Raw genomic sequence first — 23,730 nt, forward strand, 5'->3', positions numbered from 1 at the left:
CCATGTGCTCTAGGAGTAGAGACTTTATCATGTTGCTTTATACAACATCGAGGTTGAATGGTAAAAATTAACTAAAATTAATAACAAATTAACTCTCTACAACTCAGGAATGTAAAATTTTCAAGACAAAATAACAGCTACATAAAAGATTTCACAAATCAACAATATTTTAATTCAATTATTTACAAAAAACAAATTAAAATGTTAAGAATAAAAAGTTTAGACATAACGCAAATTTCCCCTATCGTAATATCCTATATAACAACTTATTGTTGTCTCTATTTTCAATAACAATGAAAAGGATGGCATTAGAGTTGCCAGGCGTCCGGATAAAGCCGGACAGGTAGGTTTTTTGATTGCGTGTCCGGCCAAAATAAACGATTTTCCGGCTTTTGTTAGACTCTTTACATTTCCCAAACGAGAGTGTACCTAATTAATAATGAGACAAAATTCTAAATAATATAGGATGTCCGACCTTTCTACCCAAATGTCCGGCCAAACTGGCTGGTCTGTCCGGCTAGTAGGTGTGGCGACCTGGCAACCCTAGATGGCAGTATTGTTGTTATATAGATGAAAACTCGCTATTTTACTTGATAATTTTAACCTAAAATTATTTAAAAAATGTCTAAATAACACAGTATGAGATTGTACTATTGAGCCTCAATGCGCCTTCGACCTCACGCTTTCAAAATGTTCATTCCTGAAGTCTTGATTCATATACATCCCAATTTTGATCCTCAGCCACTCCGGAGCTACTTTGATAAAGAAATACTGAAAAAAATAAAGTATATTGTAGACACATCTTTTTTAGAAAAAAAAATGTTTACCCACACAGAAAATTATAAATTTTTCTAATCAAAGCACCAGTAATAAATCTATATAGAGTTCTAGATTCTAGAAGGAGATTCTAGAGGTTCTAGAAGAAAACAGAACTTATATAAACAATTAAATTTACATAAAATTTATTAAGATAAAGGTGTACGAAGTACCTGTATGCCATGCAGCCAGTACCCCGTAGTGTCGTGTACGCGGCCGAGCGCAGCCACCGCGTGTCGGGCGTACGTGTGCGCGTCCGGCACCAGCAGACCACCGCGAGACAGACGCGGTGAGAACGCGTTCATTTTTGTAGCGATGAACAAAGGAGACAGATGCTGCACGTAGATACCTCTCGACGCGTACTCTTCACGTATAGCCAGTGTCAAGCTGCGCACGTATACCTGAACACGTTTCATTCGTTAGGACACTATAGTCCGGTCGCGGAGCAGGAAGAATTTCGTACATTGAACTCGCATTACCTGTCTCTGTCGCTCCCGCGTAAATACAATGAGTCTCGCTCGCACAGAAACAAAGGCCGCCGTCCTCAGGGATTCTAAACCTTTAGTTTGTTTGTTTGCATAATAAAAATTTTATGGGCTCCGTTAGAAGGATTACCGAAAAGGTTAATTATTGGTTAGTTCGAAATGAACAATCGAAACGAATATTTGGAAGACGGAAGTGCAGGCATTCATCTATTTTATTGCCGGCTTTCCGATAATTAATTTTTGGTTTTAAAATATTATGCAAATGAATTCTTCACTTCTCGAAATTGAACAATAGAGCAAAGTAACAGTTACTCCGAAACAGAGGAATCAGATTCTGTTTTTTGATTTTTTATTATTAGATACTTGTCTAGATTTTTATTTTTACTTGTATTATTAAATCTAAATAAATGATTTATATAGTAATAACTATATTTTATAAGTTGGTAAATTTTCTTTCACTTTCAAATAATTCATGTAAACCGCACTTAATACAAAAACGTTTGGAACCTCTGTCAGTAGATAAAGAGGTCATTGTACGAAATTCTTCCTGCTCCGCGACCGGACTATAACAAATTTTGCTGTTACTTTTGCAGGTCGCTGAATGTGGAATGCGGAAGTCCGTATACTGTGGAAGGCATTAAAGAAGGCCTATATTCACTGGTAGACTGATGTAAAGTGAAAGGTCTACCTAGAGGGAGTCATTGTTAGCGGTAAATAGAACAGAAATAAACACGAACATCAAAAAAAAAAAATTCAGTCGAATTGATAACCTCCTTCTTTTTGAAGTCGGCTAAAAATTACGGAAAAATGCCATTTGTATCACAGAAGACTGCTTAGAAGACCATATCAATAGTTAGATTTTGTAATATGTAAAGTTCGGAGTGAAAGGCGGTACCTTAGTGGCGGCGTAGACCGCCATGAGTGGTAGCGGCTGCAGCTCGGAGCCGGAGGAGACGTTGACGAGGGCGCCGCGGCCGCGCGCCGCCATGCCGGCCAACGCCAGCCGCGACAACATCGTCACCGCGCCCACGTTCACGTTGATCAACTCCCACGCCTTTTCCGCCGGCAACTCGCACAGTTGCGTCGGATACTCATACTGGCAGCCCACATTGTTCACTAAACATAAATAAAAATATACCAGATACCAGGTTTTACTAATACATGGCCTATTTGACTCTTGTTAACAAAGCTTCTTAAATAAATTGTTGATTGAAAATCGTGTATTGTTCAATAACTTCACGGATTGGATTATATGGCCCTTTTTTCTGTTTTATTGTAATGCTACGCTTCTAACCTTCAAGTAATTAAATATTACCATAAACCAATAACTTACTATAGCCTATTATTGTCATAAAATGCTCACCTAAGATTCCTAGAGGTATATCTTTGAGTTCCTCTTCTATGTGACGGTACACTTCTGCGCCCTTGCTGAAGTCGGCCACTATGATCTTAGTTTTTACACCGGACTCCTTCTCTGAAATTATTGCATTCGATAGGAAGTTAAATCTAATTTAGTTCGGTTAATAAATTATAAAAAACATAGAGGGTAAATTAAAAACAGCTTAAAAAGGCCATCAATAAGGTACAGCTTAGTACATTAAAACTTCATCGTAAGTATTTTAAATAAAGTACTAAAAATCATCTGAAATAAGCCTGGAACATTCATAGCTACCCTCAGTCCCAGTCAAGTTTAAATAAGTATTGTTATATTAATTATAGACTACGCCCCTCATCTTTACATCTGGTGTTACTAAAGCATCAGGTGAATACCGATCTCCGCGGCGACATTCCTCAGCTTGTCATGGTTGCGGCTGATGAGTACGATGTTAAGGCCACGTCGCGCCAATTCCCGCGCGTATTCCCGCCCCACGCCGTCTGTGCTGCCGGTAACCGCTGGAAACAATACGCAAAAATTTTTATAGGTTTAAGGTTTCAAAAAACTTCGTGTATGTGGCATTGATTTAATTTAATCTATCTCATTTCTAAATGTCATCAAGATCCATTCTGTCGACTCCGAAGACCGACGTTACGATGTGTAACATTTGCATCTAGCGGCTCGTTGCCCGCTGGTTGCCCCGTAACAGAACTTACTACTACATATATGGTAGCCGTGTAACATGTTACATTAAACATAAAGTCGGTCTATAACCAATTTTATTATGAAACAAACATGTCTACTTCCCTTCAAAACAACAAAAGCATTAACGCGTAATAGTTGCCCCGATAGCGTTGCCAGGCGTCCGAATAAATCCGGTCATAGGTCATAGGTCCGTCTTTTTATCCGGGTCGTCCGGCTTTTGTTAGGATAATTACATTTCGGACATGATATTAGCCAAGCGCAGGTGACGAGAGTCGACTGACGGTCATGTCCGGTCATATTGGCTGGTCTGTCCGGCTATTAGGTTTGGCAACCTGGCAAATTGCGGCTGTCATTGGATAGTGTTGATTATATAACATAGTACAGTGGTTGTGACACTCGAATTGCCACATTCCATGGTTCCATACTTGTATAAAAAAAGATTCAAGACAGCTTTTGATCACTCAAATCACGTGACCGAAGTAATAAATTACATGTGATCAAATATTATTTGTTCTTAAAATAGGAACAAGGTTACTAACACATATTTCATTACGAAATCATTCCACGCAATGATTCAGCACAAAAATATTTGCTACACAAAACCACTTTCGAGTTGTCGTGATTATTTTAATATAACTATTTCAAATTCAATGACGCATGTAATAAATTTCACAGAATAATTTTGCAAATGTTACGAATTATCGTTATATTGTATGTATCAAATTATAGTTTTGTTAAAATTTGTTTTTTTCTGAAAATATTTGAAAGATCAAGGTCATTGAAACTCACCTTCATATTTTAAACTATAAAATGTTATGAAACGAATATTTTTATATGCATAGTTAATCTATCTATTATTTAATTCTTGGTTTTTATTACGTATGTTTTTTCTTGCGTAATATCTCAATCGACTTCAATTGTTGGCTCGAAATATAGTAATAGAATTTAAAGCTGCATACATATGTACATAATTGTTTAATTTCCATAACAATGTACAGTCACCTAAAGTGTAATTTCAAGGTCTTGTATTGCAAAACACAGTTATGTTGCATGTTGTCTGTACTTGTATCGTTTATGGCAAACTAATAAGTATTTTATGACACCATCGCCATGACCCATAACAAAATAGTTAAAGTACCTATTCATTGAAACCAGTAACTGGAGTTTCGCCATCGTATCGTCATAAACAAAATCTATATATCTATATATATAAAAGAAAGTCGTGTTAGTTACACCATTTATAACTCAAGAACGGCTGAATCAATTTGACTGAAAATTGGTGGGCAGGTAGCTTAGAACCAAGAAAAGGACATAGGATAATTTTTATCCCGTTTTCTATTTTTTTTCCGCGCGGACAGAGTCGCGGGTAAAAGCTAGTTTATGATAAAAATGTGTTCATCGGCCGTAATCATCATATGACGGTGACGATACGAAAGCGCTTGACGCAAATATTCGTGTAAGCCACAGATAAAATCAATGTCAATAAATTGATGATTTAATTAGTAAGACTTTAAACTGACAAGGTACAAAATCTGACAACAACATCCAATCTTATTAATTCTTAATTTACTTTAGATGGATGTATCTCTAGAATGGGTAAAAGGAACTTGCTGAAATTTAACTTGCTTGCATGAAACTTCAATCTTGTTGCTTCACCAGTTCACGTTGTAGCTTGATTTTGCATCATGACTGTCAAATTATACGACCTAAAATTGAGACTTTCAAGGTTTTGCGTATTTATGTTTTATCCCGATAACTTATATAGCTTTACTTATTGATTGAAATAGTGTGAAAAGCGATATAATTAACAATGTCGCCATGTGTTTACATATTATGTTTGTACACTCCGCGAAAGACAAGGTTAGCCACTTTCATTAATTGAATTGTGGTAACTTGAGTTACAGCAATTCAATTTAACACCTCGAAACAGTGACGTATCTTTTAGGTTCTTTCAATCACTGGTTACTCAAATGAAGTTTTTTAATTCATTCAATGAATTGAGAGATCATGAAATAGTATTATTCCGTGTCGGTCAGATTAATTGAATAATTAATGGACAAAAACCACTTGACGGAGTACTGCGAGGTTGGCAATATCTCGTGAAAGTTGACGCAACAGATCTGCGGTTTCTCTTGCCGCTACAAGGTCAAGAATTGTTGAACAGTATGCATCTGTTACCATTTCCTGTAAAGACAATGTTTTAACGTACAATAAAAAATAGACTACAATATTACAAATTAAAGTTTCCTTTGGACTTTACAAACTTGAACGTACTTTGTGTTTGTAAAATTACGCATTTGTATAGCATATTGCCGTAACAATGATTCCCGAAGTGGTCCATGTAGATCTGTTGTCCATGGAAGACCCGGCGGGTTTGTAAAATTTACATTTTCAGTGTAAGAAATTTTCAACAACTAATATAGGAACGGCTAAAACACTCACATACATATGTATCGGCACCGACACGGCCGGTCGCTCACGGGTGGCAGTCCGCGAAACAATACCAGTCCGACTCACCCTGATGAAGGGCCTGCAATGGACTCGAAACTAGTCGGTGCCGACACCGGAAATATGTACGTGAGTGTTTTAGCCGTTCCTATATGAGTTAATGATAATGTCTCACGAAAGTTTAAATAATTTAAATTTACAACAGTTAATAAGTAGTTACAGTTAATAGTAGGTACCGGATATAAAAAAAACAATGATGTCATTCACGAGTGTGTTGTTATGCAAGAAAGTAAATATTACAAGCAAACATTTAACTAAGAGCAGTGAGAATTATATGCTACAGGGAAGCTAATCGTGTACATAGTGACATAACGACTGCTACATACATCTGATGCTTGCGTAACGTAATCTGTGTACATCTATAGGTACTTATAACCTTTCTATTAAACAACATAACTATTATAAGGTTTTTGTTTGAAATAAAAACTATTTTATAGGAAACTACCGTTCCCCAATGTTCGAAATTAGACCATAATTTGTTTTATTTTGATCATATTTAGCTGTATTCAGTTCTTGTAAGTAAACTAGGCACCGAGACCTTCGGTGGGGACATACTTGAACGACGACGACGGTTAAACGAATATATCCAGACGTAGGTAGACGTGGGGAACCAACCAAATTTCGCGTTCAAGCCTTAGCGCGATTTTCTTAAAAATAGGAACAAAGTTGTCGTTCCACCTATTAATATTATAAAAAAAATATTCTTATAAGATGAAGATTCTATACAATAAGTTATATTACGAAAGGCAAAACATACAGTTGTAAAATGGGCACGTGCGATAAAAGACGTTGAGCAACCGACGGACGCCTCGAGGTTTGCCTCAGCATCTTTCAACATCCCTCTGTATCCGACGGCAAAGTCAACAAACGATGATTTCGAAAATTGACCTTGATAATACACAGTATCGACTATAAAAATTAAAATCAAATATTTTTTTAATGGTTTCCCAACATTGATTCGTAAAAGATTTTTAGAAGGCGGTAATTATAACAACGTAGGCAAACCCAGTGGCAGATTATCCCTAAAGCAAAGGCACGTGTCTTGGATGCGAGATAAACAAGGCAAAGCAACAATGAACAATTTTGTGATGATTAATGAAAGACGAACGAGGCTTAAGTTCATATCCGCCTATGTTGTACAATTTCGTATTCTAAAACTCTTTTTAAACCACTTCCAAAAGGAGGATGGTCTCAATAATACCTCTTCTTTGTTTTTTTATCAGGAACTTACAAAGTATATTACGTTTCAAATAAAAATGTCAACGAATCCGCGCCATTTGATTTGTGTTTTTTTATCCATGAGGATAAAAAAATAAGATGTATGTTTTTAAAATAAAATATATTTTTTATCTATTACATTTTATTCTAATGTTACGAGCAAAAAAATATTTACTCAAACTATATGCTAACTAATATGTTAACTTTGCAGTTTACTACATACACACTAATGGCGGTTAAAAAAGCAAAATAAAATAGGTAAATCAAGTAAAACGTTTTGTTCAAGATGCAACTCACATATTGTAATCACTTAGGTCGTTAGATGGCGTAGTGTTCTTATTAGATCGCACTATGGTTTGGTTAGCGTGGTATTGTATACGGACCGCGAGTTAAAAATAAAGGCACGCTCAGATCAGAATACAGTTGTGGTTTTATTTAATTATTGACCCTTCTAGTAGTTCACAAATTTCGAGGAGCTGTCAAGAAAACACGCGAAGTGTTAAACATTTGGTCCTGAACGAGCCGAATTGTTCCCGGTATTGTTTGGATTCGTGGCTCATTTGGCCACACCAGCGTGTACTCGCAGTGGATCGCTGCAAAGGAGTACGCGTCATCGCCAGGAGGTAGCAGTTCACAAGCGCCTACCGGTGGAGTTCAAGACAAGGTCAACGGGCGTCACAGAGGGCGCCACCCGACACTTGGACGTGACGCATATCAATCACAGAGTGAGTGAGTCAGTGAAGTGCAACTGTAAGTACAATTTAATACATACAATAAATAGTGCACGTGAATTAGATCAAGAGATTTTGAACCTTATATACATGAAGATTTTAACTTAGAAAATTGTTGAAGAAATAGAATTTAGAAATTCGTTTGAACTTTAAATTAGTAGATTTTAGTTGTTAATTGTTTTAGTTATAATACTGTGTGCATGTTAGACTTAGTATAATTTTATACAAAAACGGAGGAACGGGGAATCTATGCCGATTTCTGCGGGTAGTAAACTTACCTTTTAAACACTTGTAAACGTTTTTGCAATATTTTAAATTTATGTTGCTTATAATCATTTTCATATTTTACATGTGTATAATATAAAGTATTCTATTTATTTGCCTTAGAAACTTAGTTGTAGTTTGATGTATTTAATATTATTGCTTATTAGATCAATCTCGACTGTTCAAATAATTTTAGTGTAAAGGTTTTTGTATACAAAATATTATAATGGAGGGTTTAGTTAATGTTTTAAAGGACATTCAGAATGTCATACAAAGAGGTTTCACTAATTTTAAAAAGAGTCCCAAGGATAGGTTAACCGTAGAATATATGGAAACAAGACTTGAATTATTAGAAAACGATTGGGCACGGTTTAAAGAAAACAATACTAAATTACATGAAAAGTTCAAAGCTGAAGAATGTAAAACATTGGTAGACATGTATGATAGCACGGAAGAGTCATATATTACTTATAAGTGTTTACTCAAATCATTGTTGAATAAATGTAGGTCGGTCAATTCGTCAGAAAAAACTGGTTCAAATGATACTTCCAAGTGCAAAGGTTCAGTTAAGTTACCTAAAATCACTATACCCACATTTAGTGGTAAATATAGCGAATGGACGACATTTCGGGATTTATTTTTGTGTCTTGTAGATAAAAATGAGAGTTTAGACAATGTAGAAAAGATGCATTACTTAAAATCGCACCTTACGGGCGAAGCAGAACAATTTGTAAGACATAAAGAAATTTCTGATTTGAATTACGCTCAGTGTTGGGCCAAGTTAGAAAAACGCTATAGTAATAAAAAATATCTCTCAAATTGTATTCTAAAAAGATTGTTTAGTCAAAAGCGTATGTTAGTTGAGTCTGCCGCTGGTCTCAAAGAGTTGCTCGACACAACAAATGATTGTCTTAGTGCGCTTACTAATTTAAATGTCGATGTATCTACATGGGATATTATCATCATTCACATAGTCACTTTTAAACTTGATCCCGAAACTCGGAAACAATGGGAGTTAACTACAAATAGTAACGACATTAATGAATTACCTACCTACGAACAATTTGCCACCTTTTTAGAGAATCGTTTTCGCGCCTTTGAAAGGATAGAGCCAAACAAGGTTCATCAGGTCACCAGGTCCCATGTTCCTAAGGCAATGGTAACGACAAGTTCAAGCAAGATTCGCTGTGAATATTGCTCTGAGACACACAAATTGTGTTTCTGTAAGAAGTTCGCGAACCAACCAGTTGACTCAAGACGAGACTTTGTTGTAAAACATAACATATGTTTTAATTGTTTGGGTAGCAATCATAGTGTTTACAATTGTAAGAAACAGACAAATTGTAAAGTGTGTCTAAAACGGCACCATTCTTTACTACACCCAAGTGGTGAGTCCGTAAAGAAAGATCAGGATATACGAGCTAATGTGATGACTGTTGATGCTAGCTCTTCGGCTAGTGTTGATCATGTTGTTGCGTGTTTATCTACCAATAAAGTACCTAGAACTCGACAGGTTTTATTAGCTACAGCACTGGTTAAAGCAGAGTCCAAGGGGGGTGACTTTCAGTTGGTAAGAGTATTGCTTGACCAAGGCTCTCAAGCATGCTTAATCACTGAGGCCACAGTTCAATACCTAAGACTTCCGAAAATTCCAATTCAAGGAATTGTGTCTGGCTTAGGCAATAGTTCAACTGTTGCAAGGTACATGGTACAAATAAAAATTCAATCTCGGATAGATCCGCACTTCAATTTACAAGTAACAGCTTACGTGTTGACGAAAATTACGTCTTATTTACCGGAGCAGAGCATAAATAAAGATATTTTAAAATGTATCAATATATCAAGTAATGATCTAGCCGATCCCCAGTTCAACCAACCTAATAAAATTGATATTTTATTAGGAGCTGATGCTTACAGCTGCATTCTGAAGGAAGGTATAAGGAGAAGTCCATCAAGTAACTTGATCGCGCAGAACACCAATTTCGGATGGATCTTATCAGGTTCTGTAAATAATTCAAATGAAAATTCTAACTTCACACACAATAATATTAATGTAATGCATACACAAATAAGAGAAGAAGATGTTCTCAAGCGATTCTGGGAAATTGAAGAACAAATTAATAATAAAAAGATACTTACCCCAGATGAACAAAAATGTGAAGAATTTTATGCCGCTACTACCTCAAGACGAGAAGATGGTAGATATGTAGTAAGATTACCATTCCGCATTGAGGACCCTCAATTTGAAGATACTCGTTCCGTAGCTGAAATAAGATTTAAATCATTAGAAAAAAGGTTAGAAAAGGACAAGGAGCTAAAGGAAAAGTACACTAGTGTAATAAAAGAATACTTACAATTGGATCACATGAGACCTGTAAATGATAATAAAGGGGATGTTGCTGTATACTTACCTCACCATGCAGTGATACGGAATGACAAAACAACTACCAAGGTAAGGGTAGTCTTCAATGCATCAGAAAAATATAAGTCAGGTGTTTCGTTAAATGATACACTCATAGCCGGTCCATCATTGCAAGCAGATTTGAGACATACTGTGTTGAGATGGAGAGTTCATCCTATTGGTCTAGTGGCAGATATTGTTAAAATGTACCGTCAGATAAGGATAGCTGATGAGGACACCAAATACCAACGAATACTCTGGCGTGATAGTCCAAATAAAGAAATAAGGGATTACGAATTGCTGACAGTAACGTTTGGAACCACTTCAGCTCCTTATCAGGCAGTCAGAACACTTCACCAGATTGTTTACGATGAAGGTAAAATATATCCGCTAGCAGCCGAGAAGGTTTTAAATTGCTTTTACATGGATGATTTAATGACTGGATGCTATAATGTAGAAGAAGGACTAGCAATTTATAAGGAAATGACAGAATTGTTAGGAAAGGGGGGATTTTTATTGCAAAAGTGGAACAGTAATAATGAGGAAATTATAAATAAGATAAATGAAGCAGAGAGGAAAGGAATACAAAATCAATTAGATCAAAAGCAAATAGTTCAACAACAAGGAGGTCAAAAACAAATAGATCAATGTACGGAAATGGAAACTAGAACAAGCCAACAAGGAGAAAAAAATAATAAGGACATAGAAGATAAGGGAATAGATCATAAAATAGACAATGTTATTAAAATTTTAGGACTATCTTGGAACCGCAGCATAGATGCATTCCAGTATACGGTGAATCTTCCACCGCAGACGACTGCACCTGTAACAAAAAGAGCTGTAATTTCAAATATAGCACGTTTGTTCGATCCTCTAGGATGGCTAGCTCCGAGTGTAGTGATAGCAAAAATATTTATCCAAAAATTATGGCTCGCTGGAATTGAGTGGGATGAAGAATTAAATCCTGAGTTGAAACAAGAATGGAATACTTACCGACAGGAATTGTCTCATCTTACCCAGATCGCCATTCCACGCTGGCTTGGCACGAACTCCAACGATGACCGCGAGCTACATGGTTTTTGTGACGCTTCTAAGGCAGCCTACTCAGCGGTGGTATACTTGCGAATGACGGATATCACAGGCAAGGTCAACATTGCCTTGTTAGTTGCAAAGACTAGAGTTGCCCCTATAAAGCAGATCAGCATTCCTCGTTTGGAATTGTGTGGGGCAGTACTCCTTTCAAAATTATTGATGGAAACGGCGGAGGTATTGCAGATTTCAACGAATAAAATCTTTGCTTGGACAGATTCTACTGTTGTTTTAGCTTGGCTAAATAGTCACCCAAGCAGATGGAAAACGTTCGTAGCCAATCGCACATCTGAGATATTGACTTCAATGCAACCATCTCAATGGTTCCATGTGTCAACGACGGAAAACCCGGCAGACTGTGCATCAAGAGGACTTTTACCCAGTGTGCTTGTGGAGAATTCCCTTTGGTTTTCTGGACCAACTTTTCTTAGTTCAACCATTATTTATAAAAAGCAAGATGTTCTGAAAACGGACTTAGAGCAAACATTAAAAGTTTATGCTGTTGTAGCTTCAAGCAAGGATTGTGATATATTTCAAACTTTTGAAAGATATTCCTCTTTATCAAAATTACTACGAGTAATTGCATATTGTCGTCGATTTAAAAATAAGGGTAAAAACGATACTGACTATTTACAGAAAAAAGAACTCGAAAAGGCATTAGAATGCTGTATAAGAAGAACACAGGAAGATACTTTTAAGGAAGAATATGTACAATTGCAAGACAAAGGGTTCTTACGGCTAAAGAAAAGTAAGTTAAGGTCATTGTGCCCTTATTTAGACGAAAACGGTTTGATTAGAGTAAAGGGTAGACTAGAGAAATCTTCGCTAGACGAACAGATGAAGCATCCAATAGTATTGCCAAACAACGCACATCTTACTCGCTTAATAGTAGCCGACGCTCACATCAAGACACTACACGGAGGTAATCAGCTCATGCTAAACTATTTAAGATCAGCCTACTGGATACTTGGAGCAAGAAATTTAGTTAAAAGGCACATTAACAAATGCGTGACCTGTGCTAAGCAAAGAGCCAGTACCAAGGCCCAAATAATGGGTGACCTTCCGTCTGTCAGATGTAACCCGTCGAGACCGTTCTTGCACAGTGGTGTTGACTACGCAGGTCCTATAAATGTAAGGACAACAAAGGGTCGTGGTCATCATTCATATAAAGGCTACATATGTTTGTTTGTTTGTATGTCTACGCGCGCTTTACATCTAGAAGTAGTCAGTGACATGGGTACGCAAGCATTTTTAGCGGCCTTTAGACGGTTTGTGTCTAGACGTGGTCATTGTGCCAAACTTTATAGTGACAACGGCACTACATTTGTAGGCGCTTCGAGAGAGTTACAGCGACTCGCGCCATATCAAACTTCTATAGCACAACATTTAGAGGCGAATAACACTGAATGGCATTTCATTCCCCCACATGCTCCCAACTTCGGTGGTTTGTGGGAAGCGGGAGTGAAATCAACAAAGTTTCACCTCAAACGGGTTATTGGTGATGCGACACTTACCTATGAAGAGCTTACAACACTTCTTACCCAAGTCGAAGCTTGCCTGAATTCGCGACCGATAAGTGTTATGAATCTTAATGATCCTGGAGAACCAATACCATTGACCCCAGGACACTTTCTAATCGGTGAACCTATAATTTCAATACCAGAGTACACTAATTACGAAAGTTCAAATGTTCATTCTCTAACACGATGGCAATTTGTTCAGAGGATGTTGCAATCATTTTGGAGACGTTGGTCTCAAGAATATTTAAGCAATTTAATGCATCGTTATAAATGGTCGTCCAAGGCTCAAGAACCAAAGATTGGTGATATCGTTCTTATAAAAGAAGACGATATGCCTCCTAGTCGTTGGTTGATGGGTCGTATTATAGAGAAACATCCCGGTGATGATAAAATCACTCGTGTAGTTACGTTGCGCACAAAATCATCTAGTATTATAAAAAGGCCAACTAATAAACTGTGTATTTTACCAGTATTCGAAGAATGACATAGTACTTTTCTTAAATCATGTTCTTTTTTATTATTTTTTTTTTTTGCATCTTATTTTTCTTACTAGTTTGTAATCATTATATAAAGTATTGGTTAATTTCAACATGTTCAATTGTCTCTTATGCGTAATATTGTCAATAAACTTTATAAAAAAATAATGTATCACAAATCTAAATCAACGGCATGTTTATAATCATTGGCATATTATCAAGGACATTCTTCCACTAAATGTCCTTGGTGGGCGCTATGTTCAAGATGCAACTCACATATTGTAATCACTTAGGTCGTTAGATGGCGTAGTGTTCTTATTAGATCGCACTATGGTTTGGTTAGCGTGGTATTGTATACGGACCGCGAGTTAAAAATAAAGGCACGCTCAGATCAGAATACAGTTGTGGTTTTATTTAATTATTGACCCTTCTAGTAGTTCACAAATTTCGAGGAGCTGTCAAGAAAACACGCGAAGTGTTAAACACGTTTTTTATATAAACGCCCGCCCGCGACCTCGTCAGCTCAGAATGAACAAAAAAAATAACCTAATATGCCCCTTGCATTAGATATCTTTCCGACAAAGTCCCTTCATATTCGGTCCAGCCTTTCGAAGATTATACCAAACAAACGCTATCTTGGGGACATATATACAAACAGATAGACATAGTGACAAAATCATGTGTATAAAATATGACAATCTTTGTTTGCGATATTACGTGCAGACACACAAATTTTATTAACTTGTATAAATCATTTATTTAAAACCAGAAATAACATTGTAAGCTAAACATTTTTAAAACGCAACGGAGCGTATATAGGTATATTTTTGATATCTCTTACATAATGAAATGAAAATTAGTATAGTGAGGTAACCTTAACTGGTCCGGTTAGAGAGGCACAGCTAACGCGTTTAGCTTAATCGAAAAAATATAATGAGACGTAAAAAAACAACGAGAAGTACGAAATGAACCTGTGACAGTTTTTGACATTTGTCAATGTCAAAAAACTGTCAAATCAAAGTGTCAATAGCGTCAATGAGCAATTGCGATTTAGTATCACTTATGCTCACCGGGTCAGATAACTATCCATCTATAGTTAGTCTACTCACCAGCCCAAGATCCAAATCTTTTCTTTAAAGATTGTTCTTCTAAAGGTAAGAAAAAAGGCTTCAGATATGACGTTAACAATTCAACTAAACTCCACACAGAATCCATAATAAAACAAATTGTACACACAACTCCGATTGCCGCCAAAATTAAAAACAACATGGCGACTTTATGTAATAATTTATTACGTACTTATTTATTTTAAAATGTTTTTTTTATTTTATAGCAAAGATCGTTGTGTAAGGGCAAAGTGTAGGAACGAACTGGTTCACGTTTTAAATTATAGAATGTATAAGTAGGCAGTATTATAACTTGTTGTTTCGTAAAAAAAAAACATGATAGAGTATCGTGCAAAAAACGATAGGTTTTTTTTTCTTCTGAAGTCACACAAATTATAAAAATATACTGAGTATTAAAAATCTATTTTCAAAATTACTGTCCATCTTTCTACTTCTTCCTGGTAATCTACAAAAGGACTGCATCAATTTTCAGCAAAATCTATACATACAACATATATATAAAAGAAAATCGTGTTAGTTACACTATTTACAACTCAAGAACGGCTGAATCGATTTGACTGAAAATTGGTGGGCAGGTAGCTTAGAAACAGGAAACGGACATAGGATAATTTTTACCCCGTTTTCTATTTTTTATTCCGCGCGGACGGAGCCGCGGGTAAAAGCTTGTATTATATGAAGAATAGTTGATGTTGAACTCAAGATAATATCAAACTTTATTGTTGGTTTGTTATTTGTTTTGATAATGTCAAAACAAAAAAAATGTAAAAAATTAAATGGTAATTTTTTTGTCTTACCGCACCTTATGGTGAATCCGGCCCTTCCCGACCCAGAACAAAAGGGCGCGTGTTACGAATTTGGGTTGTAACCCTAGGTTAAGAAACACTATGTATTATATCAAAATAATTAACGTGCATATTGAAAGTGCAATCAGCTCGGTCCCAGCAGGAATTGAAGTCAATTGCAGTTCAATCGAAATTATACGATCTTGGCCAATAATCATGAAAAGTTTTGCAATTCGCTATAAAATTGCTAGCTTCATTTACCATCGTACAATATTATTATAGATTTCACGTCAAATAACCTAATTGGGGTAAACAAAGTAATCAGTTCCTACACTTCTATGGTTAAGACCCCGTTTCTTACAGAAAATTGAAATAAAAGCGAACGCAATAACTGGCAATAGGCAGTTTCGCTTCGACCGTAAACGTATCTATATTGTAAAGAATCTAGCCGATGTAATACTTGACTTAAGTACAGTTCAAAGGTGAAATTTCCAACTTACCTACATGAAGTTACGCAAAACAAGTTGCAGTACTAACAACGTCGGCTCATGACATTAATAACTAAGATACAATTTTTTTAATTCAATATATGATTATTGTTAACTATACAATACTAGCTGTCGCCCGCGAATCCTTCCGCGCGGAATTAAAAAAAAACTCATTAAGTGTGCCTATGTGTTTGTGTAAGCCTATGTGTTTTTCCAGACTGTGTTCTACAATTGTGCCAAATTTCATCAAGATCCGTTGAGCCGTTTCAGAAATACCTTCAAACAAACATCCATCCAGCCATCCATCCATCTAAACATTCGCATTTATAATATTAGTAAGAGGTAAGTAAGAGGTAATTATAAATGTGAATGTTTTGATGTATGGATGTTTGTTAGAAGGTATCTCCAGAACGTCTAAAAGGATCTGGCTGAAATTTACCATAGATTTAGAACATAGTCTGGAAGAACACATAGGCTACTAACTAGGTTTTTTATAATACCACGGGTGGAGTAGCGGGCGACAGCTAGTTTTGACATATTTGATTCGGCAGAGTTTGATACATAACAATAGCGTACACCTACTTGGTTTTCCATTTACAGATTTCATTTCCACATTTCTACATTAGCTTAAGGAATACACTTAGTTCCGGTCAATTCTAATTTGGTTCTAAAAGTACAAATAAAAGTTTTATTTGAAATGAGTAAGTAATTACTTCTGTTTTATTATAATACGCATTAATATTCCCAATAAATATGCAATGTGTATTGTTGTGTCTAGGGTTGCCAGGTCGCCAAACCTACTAGCCGGACAGACCAGCCAGTTTGGCCGGACATTTGGGAAAGGTCGGACACCCTATATTATTTAGAATTTTGTCTCAGTATTAATATGTACACTCTCGTTTGGAAAATGTAAAAAGCCTAACAAAAACCGGAAAACCGTTTATATTGGCCGGACACGCAATCAAAAAGCCTACCTATGTCCGGCTTTATCAGGACGCCTGGCAACGCTAGTAGCGTCTATAAACGTGTTTCTTATACCAATGACAAAGCTATAAACAAACATTGGAAACCTATCTAATCTATGCAGTCAGTTGCGGAAACCAACCAGTATTAAAGGTAATAGTGTCAAAGGCGAATACGTCATAGTTGCCTCAAGGGCCTATCGACGTTTGACAAAAATATTACTTTTAATGAATAAAACTTTTTAAAATCTTACCAGCCCATGATCCGAACTTCTTTGTCAGAGACTGAACCTCCGTGGGAAGGAAGAACGGCATCAAATGAGAAGTTACCAACTGGAATAAACTCCATAAAGAATCAATAAGTAACAAAGTCACTGCGATGGCACCAATTATCGCTAATATAATAACAAAAACCATTTTTTAAATGCGAGGCGATACAAGACCGATATCAGAATATTTTGTGATAAAGTTATTAGCTAACTTCAAAAAGAAGGAAGGTTTAATACTTTGTTTACAAACAAAGTTTAAAAAAATTGAGAGAAACAACCGTCCTCACAACATGACCGCGCCACGCGAACTGTTCAATTGACATTACTGTGCTCTGCTCAAGCATATTGCTAATTGCATAACTTGTAAAACATGATTGACCTACAATATTTTTTTTGGTATTACTTTTCTTTAACTTAATCCGACTCAGTAAATATTGAATTAAAGAAAGAAACTAACTAAAACTAACAGATTCAAATCTTATACTCTTAATAGTATGTTTCTTTTTGTTCGTTGAATTTTTTCATGCGCCTGTATTTATTATATAGCAAAAAGCTGATCACTCTCTCATTTGAATTAAGTGGCAGGCGTTATTTTTTTATGGTTTTTGTTTATTTTTCTTTTTATCTAATATTTTCGCTTCTTGTTACGACGTAACTATTATTTTGTGATACAACGCTTCCTTTGTCGTACCCCTAAGGATCTAGGACAAGGTTACCATAGTAGATATAAAAAATCGAATCGACTACGAAGAAAGAAGTGAAACTTTGTAAATCGCAGGTCTACCAATAAGCCACAATCGACCGTTGCCCTGAAAGCCAACATAACGCAGGCCATCGCTCAGATTCAGCCGTATCTATGCAGCAGAGTCATTAAAAATTGGACCTCTCGGATTCGTGCCACCATACGAAGCCGCGGCGGACATTTGAACGATGTCATATTCCATACATAATGGCATGAATGGGCCTTTCAAATAAAAAATAAATATCGTTAATATCCTGTCCTGACCTGTCCTTGTTGAAAGACCCATTACATACCTACCCCTTTGTATCCGTGCTCTCAGCATTCGTTCGTATGATCAGTTGCAATCATGGGTGTCGTCAGGGGTGGGTGTAGGGCGGTGCGGAAAGCTCAACTTCTCCCCACCCCCTAAAGAATCGAAATATGTAAAAACCACCACGCCTGGATAGCCCATGATCGTCATATGGAAAGGACAAGGTTGTCTTGAAGGCATGAAAATGAAAAAAGGAAGGTAAAGCTTCTAGCTTTAAGTAATATGATACTTCCATACAACTTTTCACCCCCGCCTTCAATCCCTTTTTTTGCATTAAACAGTAGCCTTTGTCCTTTCTCAGGCTCTAGATCTAGACTATCTGTGTACCAAATTTCATTTAAATCGGTTCAGTAGTTTTGGTGTGAAAGCCTGATAGAATGAAAATCAGAAAGACAGACAGAGTTACCTTCGCATCTATATATATAAAAGAAAGTCGTGTTAGTTACACTATTTATAAATCAAGAACGGCTGAATCAATTTGACTGAAAATTGGTGGGCAGGTAGCAGAGCTGGGCATTAACTCGTTAATCCGTTAATCGTTAATTAACGAAGTTAACATTTTGCTTAACGGATTAACTTTTAAGTTAACTTCAAAAAGTGTTAACGCTTTTGTTAACTTCCGTTAAACTGAACTTCCGTTAATAAAAGTCCGTTAATCGTTAAATTAGAAACTTGGAGACGTGCTGTCATTTTGTTTAAATTACGCGCAACGCCACGCTCGTAAGTTCAACTATGTTGGGCGACTGTCGGCGAGTCGAATGGTGAACGAACGAGTTGATAATTGATATATGTGAAGTTCGCGTGCAAGTGTAATGTGTCAGAGCATCCGGGAAAGACGTGAACAACAGGACAAAATCAAAAGAAGGTTCGAAATAGTATATTTCATTACGAGTATATAAAAGCACGAGTATGTAATAAGCCCACATTCCGAACGCTCTTCGTCCCTGCAATACGCCACTTTTTGAGCAACTGTATTAAAAACACTTTTTTACTAATGCTCTTTCTTTAGCTTTTCCAAACTCGTGCGTTCTCTTTCCCAACTGTCAAAATAATGTCTATTAAAAAGAAAAAACCAACCACAAAGTTTTTACAAAAAAGAATCATTGAAGTTTTTATGATTCATGCAAATATTTCTAAAAAGAAGCTCCTAATTTGATACAATATCAGATTTAATGATTTGATTCAATGAATTAGGTTGGTTTCATTTTATTTCATCTCATTAAATTTCATTTTCATTTCATATTGATAAAAATAATCTACTGAAGACTTCGCTGTTTGGGCATAGTTCCCTTTGCCTACCCAGAATGGGTGAAGAAAACAAAAAAAAATCTCTTTACGGTTAGCGCAATTTTCCAAACATTTTAGTTAGTTGAGTTTATTGTGTTTTTATTATTATATTAAATTGCTTCATTTTTTCGCAACTCTATTAAAAATAGTTGTTTAGTACACGTGCGGAACTGTTATTACAACTTGTTCCAACTGTCAACCCTCACCTTCGGCTGCGCTTCGGCTCGGGTAGACATTTGTCGGAACACTTTGAAATGACAGGCTTTCCGCACTCGTAATGAAATATACTATTATGCATTCATACTTGTCTCTAATACTAATGTTTTATCTATATATATAAAAGAAAGTTGTGTTAGTTACACCATTTATAACTCAAGAACGGCTGAATCGATTTGACTGAAAATTGGTGGGCAGGTAGCTTACAACCAGGAATAGGACATAGGATAATTTTTAGCCCGTTTTCTTTTTTTTTTTTTTTTTATTCCGCGCGGACGGAGTCGCGGGTAAAAGCTAGTATTATATATATATATTAATAAAAATTTATTTTACATTATTAAAAATTAATTTTTATAATTAAAATAGTCAAATTAATATTTTAAACAAGTGTCGCCACAATAAGTGTGAAATTAGTATGTATAATTTTGGTATGGTTAACTGTTAACGATTAACTTTAACTTGCGTTAAATTTTCAAGAATTTAACGCTTTAACGATTAACGAAGTTAAATTTTTAATTAACGAATTAACGATTAACGAAGTTAACTTTTCGATTAACTGTGCCCACCTGTGGCAGGTAGCTTAGAACCAGGAAACGGACATAGGATAATTTTTACCCCGTTTTCTATTTTTTATTCCGCGCGGACGGAGTCGCAGGTAAAAGCTAGTTTATAATATTACTAAGGATATGGATGGTAACCATATTATGTGGTTGTTTTTATTTGTTCATAGATGGCGGTCGATACTTACACTAGTTAATTCAAGGTTAATTCATATTATATTTTAAGTCAGGAGGCAAATTGGTCTCTACTCAGGTATTAAAAAAGTGAAAACTGTTATCTTTTATTCGTTTAATTAATAGCTTACTATTTTTTTTAATATTATTTATCTTATAAATAAATTATTTGTAAAATGCAACATTATTCTATTAACTAATTTCAAAATACATCTTTGATTAAATTATTATTTTATTTTTTACACTATGTTTATTGATGAATTTTGTTTCGTCTCTGGTGTTGATGGGCTATCCGCCATCTTTGTTTTACTTAAAGTCTGCTTCACAAGTTTTAGAGGAACTGTAACAAATCAATTAATAATTAAATAAAAAATTCTATTATAAAACATTAAATTTAAGATAATGTACGTTGCAAATTGTTCTGCGTCTTTAGGTTACACTATAGATTAAAAATTTATATCGAAATAAAATTCAGGGTCGAAAGTGAAAGATATTAAAGCCGACAGAACGAAAAGCGCATATTATTGCCAAACTTTGATTTTACATGTCGCAAGTCGAAGGTCACGTGCGGTTGATTTTATTACAACACTCCATAACTGAATCTAAAACACTATGGGCCTTACCATAAAAAAAAAACTTAGACATTTTATAACAAATACATTTTAGCTTAAACATACGTCAACCTTTTTATACTATGTCAACCTATTTATATAATCATGGTTATTGAAACTTTATTATGCGTGGGCTTGTGAAATGCGATAGTGAAGTACTTATACCTAAAGCATTGTGGTGATACATATTTATGGTGAAAAATAACCACGTTGACGTCAATAATATTAATCAGCGGCGGTCAAAGGGTTAAAACACGTGTTTAAACAAACAGTGTCTAATCGTATTATTTGGACTAAAACAGTAAGTTTTTTATGGTAAGGACCAAAATGTTTTACAACAAAAAAAATATAAAACTGAAATGAGTAGTAACAAAAAGCTAATTTTTTATCGTGGTATTTAACATTTAAAGAACTGCATTCTAATTCTAAAAATAGCATCAAAATATCTTAAGATTTTATAATGTAACCGTCAGTTTCCACTGTTGAAGCAACAGTAATAAATCATCTATTTGCCTCTATATTTTCAAAGAGATTGAAAGATACGACAATATTGACGGCTTTGACGCCGCGCTGCGCAAACGGATAGCTTCACTTTTACGCAGAGTCCGGGAGAGCACCAACACCATACTAAGAACCCTCAGTGACAACCCTGATTGCCCGATAGTGCGACACTGGATGCGAGCACACGCCCACATATCCGGCGACAGACAGTCTAAACTAGATTCTTATATATTTCAATTGGGATTAATGTCGTCTATTGTTTTTTTTTTGTTGTATGTATGTAGCATAATGAATCTTTTTTAGCGTGTGTGTGTGCGTATGTGTGTGTTTGTGTGTGTGCGTGAGAGCGTGTGTGTGTGTGTGTGTAATATTGTTATTATATATTAAGAAATTAATGTAATGTTTTACAATATGTGTTTCTACCTAATGTTACATGAAATAAATAAATAAAATTATATTGTTCACGCGTGTTTCTGCAGTAGAATCTCACGGTTATTGAAAATTACTTTTGCATTTAATTTAGAAGCCATTTTGTTTTTATAAAATGAATAGGAATATTCAATTAACATATTTAAACGAGGTCATGAATAAATTAGATGTACTCTTTTAGTGTGTTATTCTAAAAATCCCTTCCAAAGAGTTGCGTATGTGAAAACATAACTATCATTTTTTGTTTTTTTATACCACAAGGTTCAAGCCATCTCATATCTGTTCCCAATCAGAGGCTCAGGACCTATTCCAAGTTAAGGGTGACTCGGCCTTAGTCAAATGCTGGCCCTGTATACATTAGTTGACGACACACATTATTTAATTTCTTCACCGATGAGTGACGGTTGCATCGCGATGTTTTCCTTCACGGTAAGAACGTTGGTACATATCAAATTTGAGAAATCAAAAAACACATTAGTTCATGGCGGAGATTGAATCTGGACCTGTAGATGACAAGTCCGGTACTTGATCATCGCGCAACCGACGCTCATTATAGTACACTCAATGCTAACATTTGGCATGCAACAACATCTCACTATTTCATTTCACGTGACAAATTGTTTCTTTTTCATATATATAAATAATCTCAACAACACTTTAATCTAATGGATGTCTACATAAGTTATGTCAACCAAAAATACTATTGAACTTTTTTGTACATATTATTTGTACAATGGGTTTAAAGCTTTGACTATAGAGAAACGGACTAAGCAACGAACCGCCATTGTACTAAATAAATTCTGCCACTTTTTGCTGGGAGTGTGGTAAAGATGACAAGCACACGTGCATATTATCATATTGACACGTACATAAAATGAAACGTTTCTAAACGCAAAAATTTACACACTTTAAGCGCAGCACACAAATAAGAATTTTTGACACAGCCAAATGCGCGCATTTGACTAGTCCTTGCCAATTAATTAAAATAATTAGAATGTTTTAATTATACCGTTTTATTTTAAGCAAAAAAGATAATTAAGAAAATATAATTTATTTATTCTTTTTTAAATTGAGTTTCCTAATTTATTAGTAGGTGAAAAGTTAAAATAATGATAGCAAAGGCATTTAATAGTATTGATTTATATATAATTGATAAAATATTTAAATTTTATTGAACACTCGATAACTAATTAGGTATTAATGAATACAGCTAATTTAATGTACATATTTTCATATTTATTTCGAAGAAAGGGGAAAAGTAACTCAAAAATTTTCAAGCCATTTCTTTTTCGCCTTTTCCTAATTCGTTTTCTCTATTGCTAAAATTGCTAAAGTAAGAGCGACTGGCTTTGGCGCCGAAAGAACAAAATGTCGACGACGCGTGCTAGTGCGCCAACCTCTATGACTATGACATTAAATTGCGTAAATTTAAGACTAAAATCACCGGATTTCGATAATTTACGCAGCTTTATGCACGAAGGACTAAATAGTGAGTGCACTTCACGAAAACGACTTGGGAATATATAATAAGATAAAGAACAGTAAATAGTTACCAATTTAATATAGTTAATTATATTATAATCGAGAGTTTAAGTTTTTTTTTTTTAGTTTTTTAATATTTACTAACTCAACCTAGGCATTTTAAGCCGAAACTTTTTAATTGCACAATTTTACACTATTATAA

At 35.4% G+C, this 23,730-nt stretch overlaps 1 protein-coding gene across 1 annotated transcript; it reads right to left on the bottom strand.

Moving 5' to 3' along the window:
* Positions 1-577: 577 nt before the first annotated feature.
* Positions 578-17,519, bottom strand: LOC106712816 (inactive hydroxysteroid dehydrogenase-like protein 1). Its single transcript, XM_045679106.1, has 6 exons — positions 17,202-17,519; positions 3,072-3,194; positions 2,665-2,775; positions 2,197-2,417; positions 990-1,217; positions 578-771 (listed from the first exon to the last, which is right to left on the bottom strand). Exons 1-6 carry the CDS (start codon positions 17,362-17,364, stop codon positions 661-663), a joined length of 957 nt encoding a protein of 318 aa, XP_045535062.1. The 5' UTR covers positions 17,365-17,519; the 3' UTR covers positions 578-660.
* Between the last annotated feature and the right edge of the window lie 6,211 nt (positions 17,520-23,730).

The sequence above is a fragment of the Papilio machaon genome, chromosome 1, assembly GCF_912999745.1.
Source record: "Papilio machaon chromosome 1, ilPapMach1.1, whole genome shotgun sequence".
Lineage (NCBI taxonomy): Eukaryota > Metazoa > Arthropoda > Insecta > Lepidoptera > Papilionidae > Papilio > Papilio machaon.